General features: G+C 39.8%; 2 protein-coding genes across 5 annotated transcripts in view; one reads left to right on the top strand and one right to left on the bottom strand.

The window, feature by feature from the left end:
* The window catches only part of bcl6aa (BCL6A transcription repressor a), a 44,249-nt gene extending 31,667 nt beyond the window's left edge, over positions 1-12,582 (top strand). For all 3 annotated transcript variants that reach the window (XM_057840454.1, XM_057840455.1, XM_057840453.1), the window contains exons 2-9: positions 172-343; positions 549-770; positions 990-1,937; positions 3,110-3,288; positions 3,413-3,580; positions 3,663-3,793; positions 6,280-6,417; positions 7,804-12,582. In XM_057840454.1, the coding sequence (XP_057696437.1) occupies positions 172-343; positions 549-770; positions 990-1,937; positions 3,110-3,288; positions 3,413-3,580; positions 3,663-3,793; positions 6,280-6,417; positions 7,804-7,947 (2,102 nt within the window). In that variant the 3' untranslated portion in view covers positions 7,948-12,582. The remainder of the gene's footprint in view (positions 1-171; positions 344-548; positions 771-989; positions 1,938-3,109; positions 3,289-3,412; positions 3,581-3,662; positions 3,794-6,279; positions 6,418-7,803) is intronic.
* Positions 1-17,126, bottom strand: part of smx5 — a 69,142-nt gene that overhangs the window by 50,433 nt on the left and 1,583 nt on the right. The window contains exon 6 of one of the 2 annotated variants that reach the window (XM_057840474.1): positions 16,311-17,018. The exons of the other annotated variant lie outside the window; for it this stretch is intronic. The gene's annotated coding sequence lies outside the window, so the exon portion shown is untranslated. Of the gene's footprint in view, positions 1-16,310; positions 17,019-17,126 lie in introns of those variants that run through there. 2 annotated transcript variants of the gene reach the window in all.

Genomic DNA, 17,126 nt, shown 5'->3' on the forward strand with positions numbered 1-17,126 from the left:
TGTCAAAATTAAAATGTTCCTAACTGGCGTTTTAGTTAACTAAAGGGCGCCCTCTTGTGGTTTTTAAGGTGAACTTCAAGGGGCGCTTCAAAAGAAAAACCTAAAACTTGTCAACTAAATCATGGTTTTCTTTCTCGCGTGTATGTACGTGTGGCGCCCCCCGCCCTTCAGAGGTCGGCAGGATGGCTTGCTTGGCCGACAGCTGCATCCAGTTCACGCGTCATGCCAGCGACGTCCTGCTCAACCTGAACCGCCTCCGAAGCCGGGACATCCTCACTGACGTGACCATTCTGGTCAGCAGGCAGCAGTTCCGGGCGCACAAGACCGTCCTCATGGCTTGCAGGTACATATACGCACCCGGTCCAAAAGGGTGTGGGGGGTTTCCGCTGGCAATCGATAATAAAAGTCCAGAAAATACAGAAAAGGTTTAGCTGTACATGACAAGGATGTTCCTAGACAGGTGCATGGATACTTGCAACCTCAAGTCAAAAGCATAAGCTTCAGATAAAGGACTGATGGCTCTGATTTTTATGTCTTTGTCTGAACAGCGGGCTGTTTTACACCATCTTCACCGACTCGCACAAGTGCAACCTCAACGCCATCAGCCTGGACCCCAAGGTGGATCCAGAGGGCTTTGCAATCCTGCTGGACTTCATGTACACGTCCAGGCTGGCACTCAGGGAGAGTCTGATCATGGCCATCATGAACACTGCCGTCTACCTGCAGATGGACCATGTGGTGGATACCTGCCACCGTTTCATCAAGTCCAGGTTGGTGAAGAAATCTGTCTGGTTGGGTTCTAGCTAAACGCTAAAGCTCTTCAGGCATGGGAGCAAATGCAGGTTCTGTATCGGAAGGGGGTGGTGCTAAAGATTCTAAGGGGTGAATGGGGTACCTGAAGTCCTTTTGGGACTGGCATTATCTTTGACTTGGCGCCATCCTGTGGCATCATACAGTTCTTGACTTTTACGTTGTCTCTTCTCCCGCAGTGATCCAACCGGTAAGCTTCCCAGAGACGAGTTCCTGGTGAGCCCTCTGGTGATGCCCCAGGACGTCCATGCGTACCGGCCCCACGACGTGGTGGACGCTTTACACGGCCGCGTAGCTCCCTTTAGGGACGCGCGGCCGACGTATAGCTCGGGCATGCTCAACGGCGTCACCACACCTGGCAACTACCATCTCTACGGGCAGTTCCCTATGCCGGGGTTCCCCTTCCCTCTCTGCAAGTTAACGGATGCCAAGAACGCCTTTGGCGACCTGTCAAGGAGCGGGATCCACCACAAGCACCCGCACGATGCCGCCGCAGTCAGCAGGGCCGAGTACGCCCGAGCGGTGGGTTCCTCTAGCGTCTTGCATGCCGCCAACTTCGTCCCCAGGGAAGTGGGGAGGGAGGACGAGGTGAAGAAGGAAAGCCACGAAGGGTTCGGGCTACAGATAGGCCTCGGTGGGAGGAAGAGGGTCTACCCTGTGTTGACCCTGGACCACCACAAAGACAAAGAGCACGCCCCGCCAGCCGAGGAGGACCTGATCCATCACCACTACCCCCTCGGGATCTCCTCCGCTGGGCGCAAGAGTCTCATGAGCAGCCCACAGAGCCCCCTCAAATCAGACTGTCAGCCCAATTCACCAACAGAGTCCAGCAGCAGCAAGAACGCCGGACTCTCGCAAGCTGCTTCGGGGGCGCAGCAGTCAGCATCGGGAACACAGGACCCCAAAGCTCGCAACTGGAAGAAGTACAAATTCATTGTGCTTAACCAAAGCGCTAGGGAGGACGAGGCCAGCCTGCGGGACACCGGGCTGTGCTCGCCTCAGCGCGTAGGCCTGCAGCCGTACCTCCACCCCGGGGACTCTGATAACCTGGAGGCGCAAAGCACACGCAAGAGCGTCGAGGATCATCCCATGCCGCAAAGTAGCCGACTCAACAACATCATCAGCAGGTGAGGAAAAGCTCCAGATGTGATGATGCATGAGCATACATTTTTGTTGGGGTGTTGTTTAGGACTTGTGTGGGGATTCTCACTCTCTTAGATCATGGTCTTCTATAAAATTGGAGTAGGAAAGCCTAATTAAGGGAATTTTAATTTGTTGGACAACAATGACGAGTTAAGTTTCCTCTGTTTTGCGGTTTTTGGACTTAATTCTTGCAAATTATTCTACAAAGTTAGTAAATGAGACCTCGAATGTTTTTAAGTGTTAGGGTTTGTGTCTACATATATTCTCCATCACTGTAGTAACTAATGCTAAATCCAAGTGAATGAATCTTGGTTGTTGAAAAGCCAAGAAGGATCCAGTTGCTACGATTACACTTTAACACTTTCTGGAGTTCTTTTACTACCAGCTCAACCTGATAATCTACATTCTTTGTTTTGTACTGTAAACCATTATGGTCTAAAAAGTTGGCAAACAGGAGAAGTTTAAATTGTTGTTTTCTTCCTAAACGTTTAATCGAGGAAACTGCACACTTCTTCGTTTTTGGTTATGGGAAAACCCCTGGTTCAACCAAGATTATAAATCATTGAGGTCATGGTAAACTGAGTCAACGGATATCCTCTTGTTGATTTAACCAAAAAATATTTTACGCCAAGTTTTTCGATTTGTTTTTTTTTCCTCTGATTTTGACAATCCTGCATGTGTTTAGATTCAGTTCAATGACTGTAGCAATATTCGTATTATTGGGATTTAGCATGATCATCGAAGGATTGGCTAATTATTAGAGAATGCTTTCGTCTCATCGAATAAAGTCACTGATAGGCATTTTTGATACCACAATGAATGTTTCACTGGATTAATTTGGATTATTTTCCCCAAGTACTAAAAAAGAAACGACCTTTTTTGGAGTATCTGGTAGTGAAACCTCCACACAGGATTTTGTCACCGTTTCAGTTCAGGTCAGCAAGACTCACTCGTTTTCTGCAACCTGGAAAAGCCCCGGCGCCTATTATTTACGATAATTATCAAAAGGTCATTTGAAGGTTTCTAATGCCTTATTGGAGTAGAACAAACTTCATGAGATCTCCTAAGAACTATAAACTCATATCTGGTTAAGGAAACCCTAGAAGAAAACTGAATGCATTTGTTTTACACTCCTATATGTGCGTGTCTTCTAAAGTGCACTAGATGGATCCCTGAGGAACGTTGAGGGCCAGCACCCGTCGCGGTACCTGAACCGCCTCAACTGCTCGTCGTGCGGTGCTCAGTCCCCGCAGCACTCGGAAATCTGCCCTTCGCGGTCGCGGCTGGGCGAGGACATAACCGAAATGCACTCTGAGTACTCAGACTCCAGTTGCGGTAGGTCTGGGTGATTTTCGTATTTTTAATTCAAGTTCATCACGCAGGCTTGTGTGGATCCAGTCCGCCGGTTCTGACGTTTTCCAACTTGCGATTGATCCATCGTTCGCCCCTTTCCAAACAGAAAACAGCACCTTCTTCTGCAACGAGTGCGACTCCAAGTTTGCCGAGGAGGAAGCGCTGAAGCAGCACTCGCTTCAAGTGCACAGCGACAAGCCCTACAAGTGTGACCGTTGTCAGGCCGCCTTCCGCTACAAGGGCAACCTCGCTAGCCACAAGACCGTCCACACAGGTGCGCCCAAGCCTAGTCTATTTTCCCTAATTACTCCGTATCCAATATGAAATCAAATGGAACAAAATGAAAATGTTTCCAGGCGAGAAGCCGTATCGCTGTAACATCTGTGGTGCTCAGTTCAACCGACCAGCCAACCTCAAGACTCACACTCGCATCCACTCAGGAGAGAAGCCATACAAATGTGAGACGTGCGGTGCTCGCTTCGTACAGGTCAGTTTTAATTTTATATTTTATCTTGTCTCGTTAAATTGATGTACTATAAATATTTGACTTGACCCTTAAACATTATACCCAATAACATGAAAACCTAACTTGTTTTAACCGCGAGTCCTAAGATCACACCGGCGTGATGTATCACATGGTGTCTTTTAAGTGCCGTAAAAAATAATTTCATAGAGCGCTCCCGTCAATATTACTCAATACTGCAGACTTCAAACTTTCTCCCAGTTTTCATTTGGCACCCAAAAACTACGGAAAATCGGAGAGATGATCGTTTTAATTGATGGTAGATAATTGTTATCTTTGAATGAGAGTACACTAGAGGGCACTCACGCTCTTTGGATGAGACAACTGACGCATCACTACGGGATATTTTTCTGAATTTGAATGATTCTGGTGTATATTTTGGCCTAATATGCAAATGTAACAGGTTATAATGTAACTATCAGTTCATATGGATGATGTTGGGCTGAGAAAAACTATACCAAACAAGATACCCAGGGCATGTTTAATATTTGTACTAGTGCTGCAATGATTAACTCGAGTATTCGATTAGAAAAAAATATTCAAATTTTTTTTTTTTTGCTTCGAGTATTCGTTTAACTAAAGTGGCGTTGTAATGGTTAATTTTGTGAAAGTGTTTGCATTTAGTTTTATTCATTAGGGTGGGTACACTGCCCTCTGGTCTGCCTCTTTTCACATGGCTGAATCTAACTGCTCCCTGTTAAGACCAACATAAGCCAAGTTTTTGTTTGAGCTAATATTTTTTAATGCATTCATAATTTAGTTTATAGGTATATTTAGCCGTTTTTTGTGGGAATATTTGTCTGAAACATTTGTTAAGAGCATTATTTAAAAAAAACTTTCGCGTTTTATAGCATTTAAGCTAGCGGACTTTTTTTATGTAAGTTAGCCAATTGTTCTTTTGTTGTACATAGATCCTCATTTTTTTAAAAATTTATACCGTTTGAGGCTCAGCCAAGGTATTTTAATTTTTCATGTTCCTTATCCGATTACTCGATTATTCGAACTAACTAGTCCATCGATTAATCGAGTACTAAAATATTCGATAGCTGCAGCCCTAATTTGTACATGGTATACAGTGATCCCTCACTACTTCGCGCTTCAAACTTTGCGCCCACAGTTTATCGTGGATTTTTTTTTTTTTCCAATTAAAAAATAAATACAGATGAGCTGTCCCGATCCGATCACGTATTCTCACTCTCCCTCCTGCTGCTTTTCTTCGTCAGGCAGTGCACTGTAGTTATTAAAGTTAACGGTGATTGACAAATGGAAAGTTTGATCTTGCCAGAGATTTTTGGAAGCCGAAACTTCAAAGCACCGCATGCGTCAATCATCGTTTAACTTGTTAAATAGTTGCTGTAGCAACTCATTGTAAGTGAGCAACGTGAGCGGATTTGAGTGGACTCACTCAATGAAGCATTTAATAAAGACAAGCATTTTTCTACTCTATTCTTGTTTAAAAATAATTCGGTAGGACAGTAAACTGTTTAAAACGTATCATAATTGTTACATAGGAAGTGCTTAAAAACCATTTATTAAAATGTATTTATACTAGGGCTGTCAAACGATTAAAATTTTTAATCGAGCTAATCACAGCTTAAATTAATCGTAATCGTAATTCAAACCATCTATAAAATATGCCATATTTTTCTGTAAATTGTTGGAATGGAAAGATAAGACACAAGACTGATATATACATTCAACATACTGTACATAAGTACTGTATTATAACAATAAATCAACAAGATGGCATTAACATTAAGATTCTGTTAAAGCGATCCATGGATAGAAAGACTAGTACTTAAAAGATAAATGTTAGTACAAGTTATAGAAATTTTATATAAAAACCCTTCTTAATGTTTTTGTTTTAATAAAATTTGTAAAATTTTCAATAAAAAAATAAACTAGTAGCTCGCCATTGTTGATGTCAATAATTACACAATGCTCATGGTGCTTAAACCCATAAAATCAGTCGCACCCAAGCGCCAGCAGAGGGCGACAAAATACAAGTAACAAGTGACCATGACACTGTGCTGTCATTTTAATCTGTTTGAGCGGGCATGTGCGTTAATTGCGTCAAATATTTTAACGTGATTAATTTTAAAAATTCATTACCGCCCGTTAACGCGATAATTTTGACGGCCCTAATATATACATACGTTTTTTTTAATTATAGTTTGAGGGAAAAGAAGTGAAAAAACATGTCTTATGTGCATGTATCTCTTTCCAATGCTAAATCGGAATAAATACGTTGAACACACACAACAACAACAAAAATTTTTTTTTTGGGGAAGTGGGATTGGCGCTACTTCGAGGGATCACTGTATAGGGTTAAACTGACATTGAACAGAAAGTGTGCCACTTACAGTTATAAACAGCCTTCCAGGGCTCATTGTTGGTTTTCTTCTCAGCTAACTTGCTCCGTTTTTTTTTTTGTCTTTTTATTCCGTCAGGTTGCCCACCTCCGAGCCCACGTATTAATCCACACAGGAGAGAAACCGTACCCCTGCGAGATCTGCGGGACTCGTTTCCGCCACCTGCAGACCCTTAAGAGCCACTTGCGCATACACACCGGCGAGAAGCCCTATCACGTAAGTTACCATTGGATCACCATTTAATTTTTCACTGTACTTTTTTTTGTTTATTCGTTTGTTTAAAATGGTATCGTGTTTGAAGTTCCGAAATTCTACAAACGTGCCAAAAATTGCCATTATTTCAACTTTGAAGTTAAAAAAGACTTTTGCATGGTAAACAGCGGCCATCTTTATCCAGACAAAAAAATGTAGTCCAATGGGTTTTTTTTGTTTGTTTTTTGGGGGGGATAGTTTTAACCCTTTTAGCACATTTATTTTTAAGGTTTTTACTAAATTCATGTAGGACAGGGGTCTCAAACTTGCTACCAAGAGATGAATTGTGGCTCACGGAAAAATATTTTTGCGGCCCCCTATAAACATCCAATTGTTATATTAGTGTTGCTTTTCGAATCCTGTGATGGGCAATAATATATATACATGTTTGTTTTTTTTATCAATTATTATAGCAATTAAAAAAAAAAAAACATAATTAATGCAAGATAAAAATAAGTTTGAACACAAAAGGTAAATTAAAAAAAACAAAGAACAAAGAAAAATTCAAATACTGTGAATTTTGTTCTGGGAATTTTTTTTTTGTTTTTAAGGGATGTCCCGATTGCATATTTTTGCACCCAAATCAGAGTAATCTGATATTGAGAATCTGCCAATACAGAGTCCCGATCCAACACCGAAAAAAAGTTTTTTTTTTTTTTTTTTTTTTTTTTTTAAGTTTAAACATGTTACTGTTCCACTGAATAACGTAAAATAAATACTTGTCTTTATTGAATGCTTCATTGAGTGAGTCCAAACAAATCCGATCACGCTGCAAACACAAAGTTGCCATAGCACACTACAGCTATTGTTTAACAGGCTAAACGATGATTGACACATTCGACTCCTTTAAAGGTAGCGGTAACCGAGTTTCTCTGGCAAGATCAAAGCTTCAACATCTGTCAATCATCGTTAACTTTAACAAGTAAACTCGTGTACTGCTGATCAAGAAAAGCAACAGGAGAGAGGGTGATGGTGCGTGCATTAAGCAGGAAAACATTTTTTTTTTAAAATTAAAAACACAATCCTTTTCACCCGATTCCGATCCTCGATCAAGTGATCGGATCGGGACATCTCTAATTTTTTCTTTTGATGTGTTTCCTTTTATAAATCTCTTTAGACCTCAGATGGCGTAATTCTTTGGCTACCACTGACAGCAATAGATGTCCAATGAATTTGAAATTGACTGGACGTCTATTGCCGTCAATAGCCGTTTCCACTATCAATGTCCCTCTTTACTAACTACCACAACACGTACTCTGTGAATGAGTTAAGAATAATTTTTGACTAGATGTTCATTCTAGTGACTGTTGTCCCTGAAAGTGTTAATCTTGTAACTTTTTCGCCCTTCAGTGTGAGAAATGCAACCTGCACTTCCGCCACAAGAGTCAGCTTCGTCTACACCTGCGGCAGAAGCACGGTGCCATCACCAACACCAAAATCCAGTACCGTGTTTCCACTGACACCATGCCCACAGACCTCACTAAGGCTTGTTGAAATGGACAACACCAAGGTGGACAGATTGATTCCCTACTCCCCCACGCAGCTCCAGTACAATCATCCCAAAAATGCGAGTGCCACAATTTTTGTTGGGCTTTCCGATAGTTTCTTTTGTGAGCGCAAAACAAGTCGTGTTTTAATTTGGATCATTTCCAAATTTTAGCCGATGGTAGCAACGGGCTTAAAAATTGCATCGAGTTTCATGCACAATCGTTCAAGGTACTGTTTTTAGGGGCGGGGGGCGATTTTCGGATATTTTTTTGCGCGCAGGACACAGTTAAGTGTTTTCCGGATTGTGTTCAAATTTGCACATTATATTAAGTACTTGATTTCCACATGGGCCAAAAATTGTATTGCATCCTTCAAAAGTGATTAAGTTATGACAAATTTCATTTTCCAATGTTTTTTTGTACAGCAAATTATTTAACCTTTTCATATTAATAACAGTACCTTAAATCCATGGCATCAAATTTTTTTTTTTTTTTTTTCTCCGTAGGGTTGCACCGATACTATTTTCATAGACTTCACTATCAGTTGATGAGACTGCTTCTACAGACATTGCGCCACGGCTTCCCATAGGGGGCAGGGTCAGGCACGTACTTCGAAACATGGTGGGAAAAAAATGAATGAAAAAAAATTTGTGTAACTTTAGCTTGAAATATTTACGTAAAATGAATGATAACTGCCCGTTTTTTTGCTTTTAACCAAGAATCTAGACTGTTTTACGTTGATAACTATAGAAATTCTGGGATTTACACATTCATGTCCAAGAATTTTCAACTTAAAAAGCTCTGTTTTGTGATGACCGCCATGTTGGATTTTGTATCCATACACAATGGCGTAAATTTACATTCAAATAATCAGGTCATTTTCGGCTAACTGCCCGTTTGTAGCTAAAAAAAAATGTAATTTAGACATTTCTACTTCCATACAAAAATTAATTCGGCTTTTACGTGTTTTATTTCATGTAACATTTCAATCTAAAAATAACGAGGGCCAGATAGCCAGCAAGAAGTGCTGAGGCAATAGTGACATCGGAATTCAACCTAAGTGCAATTTTTGAGATTATTCTGCATGCTTTACTCAAGTATTAAGTTTCTGATGTGAAAACTGAGTAATTTACTAGCTGTTGAAAACATATGTGAAAATTGCACTAAAAAAAAAAAAAATTAAGTCACCATTTCAGACAAAAACTTGTATATGGCGGAAAACACCCAGGTGACTTGAAGTTCCGCTCGGAGACCCCCAATTTGGCCATCTTTCAAAATCGTCCGATATGCATGTATGATACATAATTGGAAAGCTTAAAATCTCAATTTTCTGGGGGAAGAAAAATTTTGCACGGGAGGGCATTTCTTTAAAAAATTTAAAAAGCAAAACCCTATCTGGAGGTGAGAGCACGCGAGAGCAGAATTACAGACGCCATGACTTTCACGAGATATTATCGCATACTTACCTTGTTTCGATCCAAAAACTCCATATAGCATGTATCACAGAGTGTCAAGCCACAGCCGGATTTTGGGGGGATTTTATGGGTGAAACACGGTCACATAACATTGTCGCGATGCAAAAATCGAACACATCAAGGAGTGGTCGAGATTTTCTTTTTCATATATTTACCTTTTTAAACATTTAAAAAAAAAAAAAAGTTTGGATCGATTATTTATCATCTAACATATCGGACAAAATGTGACAGTACCAAAAAAAATACAATTAAGCGAGTTATGAGGTAGATATCCGTGACTTTTTTACAGACGCCATTTTTTTCATTGTGACATAATTTGTTTAAAAGTTTAAAATATGTGAGTGAATAATTTTTTAAAGTTGTTTTTTCTTTAAAAACGAAATATGAGACCTCAAATAATTCTAAGCTAAAAACGACACATTTTGAATAATAAATAGAATTAATTACCTTCGTTTTATGGCTGGGTTGAAACAAAAGCGGTTGCGCAACGTCTGTAAATGGGGGTTTCCAGGGTAAAACAGACAAATTAAATAGTTTGGGGGCTTAATGCGCCATGGATCTGCTATGGCAGCATATAGACATATTGCTCTATCAAACACAACAGTTGTTTTGGCTTAAAATACAGCAGTTTCTTTTAAAGAGGAGTGCAAGAGCAGAAACTGCTTCCTCAGTCTTGTCTGTTTTCTGCCGTATGTCAAAATTGCACTAAATAAAAAAACAATTAAGTCACTATTTCAGACAAAAACTTATATATGTTAAATATTGCTATTGATCCTGAAAATATATGCATTTATCTCTGCATTTAGGGATTGTTGTGCCTCAAGCGTAAAATCTGAGAACTTTATAGCCATTTTAAGTTTTATATAAAAAATAATTAATCCTGATTTTATTAGAGAACGACTTTGAATTTTTTGATGTCGCTGCTCATGGAGACTCCTGTAAGCCTAAGGGAGGTGCCTCTTTTGGTGTTAGGTCGCTAGTGGCTTTGGTTTTTAAAAATATTTGAATTTTTAAGTTTTTGAAAATAGGCCCCCTACGGAGCGGCTCTGTTTCTCATCAACTGATAGTGAAGTCTATGCCATTTTTTTGTTTCCGACACCCGGCTGTGTGATATCGGGCAATGTACTGTACCGATATCATGTTTTTATTAAAAAAAAAAAAAAAAAAAAACATATATATATATATATATATATACATTTTCTTTCCATACCACATACTCAAGTCAAACACTGCTTAACTCATAGTCTGCCTTTGAAGGTGCCAGATGTCCAATCCATGTATTTGAAGTAGGTGGGTTGGCAGCGAATGAAGGATCCTCCCACTTCAAATGGATAGGTCGTCTGCTAGTGATAAACTAATTGTTCTGGAGTTGCATCATGGCCAAAGGAAAAACATTTTTTAACCATTGGCTGCAATTGACTGCGCTAGACGTCCAATCCATTTGTAGTGAGAGGGATGGCAGTTGTTGGAATTCGCCCCCCCGGCCAAGCCGCACAAAAACGGCGACAGCCGAACGGAAATGGTGCTCGCTGCTTACCGCTTCCGTGCGCCAACTGGGAGGGCGGAAACTCCCCGCCTTCACCTCTTTTGTTAACCCTTTGTACTGACTCCATGTTCCAAAAGTTTGAAGACTCACCGAAAGCAGGTTGACAATTTATTCGTCGACAATGGTCAAAAACAAGGCAAAAACAGACGACGGAGGAACAATGCTAAATCCAAAACAAGGCTACATAGAAAAGTCTCTGAGGAGCAAAATCTGTGTTTTCTCAATGTCCAGTGTTTTTTAAGTCCGTGGTGGAGTAGGCCTATTCCCTTCACAGTGAATGAACGTTGGTTCGATCTCTAAAAGTAAATATTGCGCAGCATTGACACGTCATTTCGGTGCTGTATCGGTGCAACGCTAATTTTTTGTAAGTAGCAGCACTCAAATTTGTTGTTTTTTCTCTTCCAAATGAGTTTCTTATGCAAAAAACGACTAAATTTTATTTGGAATTTGTTAAAATGCTACCCATTAGTAGATCTTAACACAAGCCAAAAACTTTCTTGCACTTTGCAATCCATTTTTTTTTTTTTTTTTTGTGCGTGGAAGAGGTCACAATTAAGATCGTGTTTAAATTTGAAATGTTTAGTAGCAGTACTCGAGATGTCCACCTGGGCCTAAAATGGTACGAACAGTGGCCGCATCGATCCCTAATCCCTTTGATGTGTACAATCATTCAAGACGCTAGTGCCACACTGTGTTCGGACAAATCAAAAAGGCGACGTTACGCTAACAAACGGGAAAAAAACGGGTTTCCACTACATGTGAACGTAGAGTCACTTTATGGTTTCTATACGTACAGATCTATATAATACATGTCTACGTACGTATGTGTTTCTCTAAGCTTCGAAAGTACGCATATAAAGCTTTATTTTGTCAAAGGACGGAATGTAAAATAATAATGAAAAAAAAAAGGCAATTTTTTAAGGAGATGATTAAAAAAATGAAAATACAGTATTTTATATCAGAGAACTTACTTTTCTGGAAAAATTGACTGATGGGTGGTTGCATATATTTTAAAAATAACGGGAGTTGTCTTTACATTTTTAAGCACCGTTGTAAATGGAGTAATAAGAAAAAAATAGAAAACAAGAAAAAAATTTGTCCAACTGCTTATGCATGAGCCACTCATTCGAGGGGTACGATTATAAATATTGTGACATATTATTGTGTATTTATACATTGTTCTCTGCGGGCGGAGCCAATTGTCTTTGATGTTTAATTCAAATTTTGATGTATTTGTATAGGTGTTTTTCTTCTCTTTTGGTTGTTGTTGCATTTTGTTTTTCATAAGTGAAGGTTTACAGTTTTTTGGTCATTGTTATCGCTCCCGACGTACAGTTGTGTAGTTGTCACTTTGTACATATACACTGTGGATTCAATGTGCCTTTTCTCCACGGCAACGCAATTCAGCTGTTAAGGTACACCCACCCCGAGCCCAACCCTGTGTGTGTATGTGTGTATGAATGTGGGTGTATATTTTTCAATGCTTGTCACCAACCTTAAAAACATGCAAAATGCATCACTGTAAATCTTTTTGGATTGGGATTTTTCTAATGGAACTGAAAAACTATTGTACGATGTCCTTTGATGTATGAATGTAAAATAAAGGTATTTGCTTTCTATGTATTAACAAGTGGACTAATATTTAATGCACTTTGAGTGTATATGTATATATAAATATATATATATACTGTATATGATATTTATGGATGCTATAGACACCCTGTGTGATTCCTGAATAGAGTTCTATAGCTTTGATTATAGATTATATAAATATTTGATTAGGCCTAGGTGATAACTTTTATAAAAGGACTAGCTTTTTATGGGATTTTTTTGTTTTTGTCAGAAAAGAAAAATCTAGCAACCAGTTATTCAATAGATTATTCCGTAAGCGTGTTTCTTTTTAATTGTATTGTTTCTTAACCCGTGTGCGTAGACTAAATTCTTGTGATTTTGTCCAAAGTATGGCTTTTCCTTTGAAGTGTGATAACTTAAGTCATTTCTGAATATTTTTCCCTTTCAATCGCTCAAAATGTTCAGTGGAATCAGACCTATCAAGTTTTTTTTTAATTTAAAAAAAAAAATGTTAATGCCCCCAATGGACAATAATAACAGCATTATTCTAATAGCAAAACTAACTATGCTGTGTATGTATGTATGTGTATACATATATATATATATATGTCTAATTTGAATATTTCATATGACACAGAGGCTTGAATAAGTCCGTAAGTCATAACAACAGAATTTTTTATGCATGCCCGTTTTTTACACAATTGCAGTTTTCTGAATCAAACTAAAGCCATATTTTGGACAAAATCACAAGAATTTTCCTTTGAAGTATGATAACTAAGTGATTTATGAATATTTTTTCCACTTTCAACCACTCAAAAATGTTCATTGGCATCAGACCTATCTACATATATAATTTTTTTACTGCCCCCGTGGACATAAATAGCAGTATTATTCTAATAGCAAAACTAACTATGCTGTATATATAAAAGTAATTTGAATATTTCATATAACATAGTTAAAGGCCCAATTAAGTTCATAAGGGTCAACAACAGGATTTCTTCACAAGCAAATTCATGTATTGGCCTTTGTCGCCCCCTAGTGGCTTTTGGGTGTTAAGACTCAACACACAAACTTCTCTATAGACCCTACCCACGTGACGTCACAACTCCGCTCTCCTGAATGGTACCGCCCAATTGTCCGTCAAAACATAGTGTTAACCTGTTACGGCTACGTACATTCCTCCTATTTACGGCGTGTTTTTCTGCTCCTTAACATTAATCATCAAAATGGTGAAGGCGTGTGTGGCTGTTGGTTGCACTAACAGAGAAGATGGAAGGAGAGACTTGAAGTTTTACCGTATTCCGAGGGATCCAAAGAGGAGAGCGAAATGGACGGCTGCATTTCGACGTGAAAACTGGGCACCAAAAAAATCACCACAGACTATGTAGTAGTCATTTTATATCCGGTAAGATGCATTTAAGATATACATAGAGGGTTTTGGGCTGACAAATAACCACAATTAAGATCACTGCTAGGCTAATCGCCGACAGCATACACGTATGTATGTAGTGAGAGTGCTATCGCTAAACCATATAAACATTAAAAGCCTTAACTCCATTGACAAACGACATGAAATACATTAGACTTGACAGTGGATGTTAGCAATAACAAAAGATTTTGAATTGAAAATTTCGTAACTCACCTTTCCAAGCACAAGATAGATTCCTGCCGAATTTTCGTGGACGAGGACCTGTTTCACCCAACCAGCAACGAAGTATTTATAAGCCTCCAAGCTCTTGAAGTTTTTCAAATTTTCGTGAGAATAGGCTGATTTTGTGTGGACAAGATAATTGTAAATATCAGCGTAGCAGATGTCAGGCAGACAGGGCGAAGACAGTGGGTCGAAAAACATCGATTTGGGCATCAAATATGGATCTGGCGACTGTATAGAACGAAGCTTTTCCACATAACGCCTTTTATGCAACGCATCAAGTGAGTTTACGGCATCCGAAAGCACCGGGTCTTCCATGAAATGCATTATAAATTGCTCGATCAATTGAGACCATTGATAATACAGACACAAAATGACGGACAAGGGGGCGGAACCATACAGCGAGCACGTGATTTTGTGACGTCGGTGGGTAGGGTCTATTGATGCAGACAGGCGCTGCCCCCCGAGTGGCCGGTGGGACTCTCTTCACTTGTCGTGACGTCACGCACACAATCTGCCATATCTCGGGCGCCGGTCGTTTTAGCTTGACAATCGAGCCAAATTGTACCCACCGACGTCACAAAACCACGTGCTCGCTGTATGGTTCCGCCCACTTGTCCGTCATTTTGTCTCTGTATTAGCATTGGTTTCAATTGATCGAGGAATTTAAAATGCATTTCATGGAAGACCCGGTGCTTTCGGATGCCGTAAACTCACTTGATGCGTTGCATAAAAGGCGTTATGTGGAAAAGCTTCAGTTTATCCATTCGCCAGATCCATATTTGATGCCTAAATCGATGTTTTTCGACCCGCTGTCTCCGCCGTATTTGCCTGACATCTGCTAGCTACCCTGAACTGTACAACTATCTTGTCCACACAAAATCAGCCTATTCTCACGAAAGTTTGAAAAACTTTAAGAGCTTGGAGGCTTATAAATACTTCGTTGCTGGTTGGGTGAAACAGGTCCTCGTCCACGAAAATTCGGCAGGAATCTATCTTGTGCTTGGAAAGGTGAGTTACGAAATTTTCAATTCAAAATCTTTTGTTATTGCTAACATCCACTGTCAAGTCTAATGTATTTCATGTCGTTTGTCAATGGAGTTAGGGCTTTTAATGTTTATATGGTTTAGCGATAGCACTCTCACTACATACATACGCGTATGTTGTCGGCAATTAGCCTAGCAATGATCTTAATTGTGGTTGTCAGCCCAAAACCCTCTATATATTAAATGCATCTTACCAGATATAAAATGACTACTACATAATCTGTGGTAATCGTTTGGAGCCCAGTTTTCTCGTCGAATTGCAGCAGCCCATCTCGCTCTCTTCTCTCCGGGTCTCTCGGAATCCGGTAGAACTTCAAGTCTCTCAGTCTTCTCCGTCTATCTTCTCTGTTATTGCAACCGACCGCCACACACGCCTTCACCATTTTGATTATTAATGTTAACGAGCAGAAAAACACGTCGTAAATAGGAGGAATGTACGTAGCCGTAACAGGTAAACATGATGTGTTGACGGACAATTGGGCGGCACCAGTCAGGAGGAAGGAGTTGTGACGTCACGTGGGTAGGGTCTGTTTCCATGTTTTGGACTCGCCAAAGAAGCGATTGCATCACTAATCACGGAAAATGCATTATAACACATGAGGTTTACAGCATATCAAAAATTATGATTTATAATGAGAGTCAATGAGCCAGAACATGGCATTATTACAAGAATTTAGTGCGAATCTCGCCAACCTGTTTGCAATAAGTTAGAAATTGCACCATGGTGCCATTTTGATCTTTACATGTTTTCACTATCCTGGAGGAATATTAGCTCCTAGTGTCATTTTTCCAATGGTTTTTCTTTGATGAAACACAGAAGAAGAAAAAAAGGAAAAAAACAACTAAAAAAGCCAGAATATGGACAAATAACACCGACGGGCTAATTATTGTATTTGGGGGATGACAACACAAATAACAATCGAGAAAAAAAGATTACCGTATATTTAAAGGGACTTTACAGGATTTTAAGAGTCGATTTAAAATACTTTTCTACTTCATGCATGCTCAAACAATGCCCTGATCAGCACACAGAGCCCTGACACATTGACAAAGACTCCCCCAAAAAGCCCTTTTTCTTACCTTCAATACAGAGCATTTGGGTCGACCACCCTGGGCGAAGATGTGCATGAGCTTCCCGCGGCAGCAGCAGTTTCCTCGAGCCTCCACTTATTCTCCGATTGGCAAAAACATGTATCCAACCCACTTAAGAATTGGTACTATCAGTGTTTATATTTCTAGCGCTGACTTAATGGGCCAAACGCTTATTGCTTTATGTACAAGCATGTGTGCCATGAGCTGCAGTTACACTTTGAGCCAGAGGTGGCAGTTACGAGTAAAAAAGTGACAAACTATATACAATAGTAGCATTTTGTACTTAATGTCTCCATAAAAAAGTATGCTGTATATATAAAAAAAAGGGGGGGGGTGAGGTGGGGGGATGTCTATCTAGGACCTAGGGTTGTCCTGATAGCATATTTTTATACCCGAGTCAGTGTCACCCGATTTTGAGAAACATAGAAAAATGCTCGTGTTTATTAAATGCATCCTTTCGTGAGTCCACTCAAATCCACCCATCCTTTGACACTCACACTGCCGAAAACAGCCTCAGCACACTGGGCTGCAAGTTAAACGATGATTAACACATTTGTGCTTTTGATCGTAAAGCTACCAGGCTTTTCTGGTAAGATTAAAGCTACAAACCTGTCAATCGTCGTTAACTTGAAGTACCAAACGCAAGCTGCACTGGACAGTTTGGCCGCACTGCTAAGCAGGAGGGAGTGTGTGGCGCTGTACGAACATGAAGCAGAAAAACGTAAATATACTTTTTTAATTCAAAACCCGATATTTTTCACCCGATTCTGACCCTATTAAAAATGGCGCTATCAGCTCGATCAC

The sequence above is a fragment of the Corythoichthys intestinalis genome, chromosome 7 (genome assembly GCF_030265065.1).
Source record: "Corythoichthys intestinalis isolate RoL2023-P3 chromosome 7, ASM3026506v1, whole genome shotgun sequence".
NCBI classification, from domain to species: Eukaryota; Metazoa; Chordata; class Actinopteri; order Syngnathiformes; family Syngnathidae; genus Corythoichthys; species Corythoichthys intestinalis.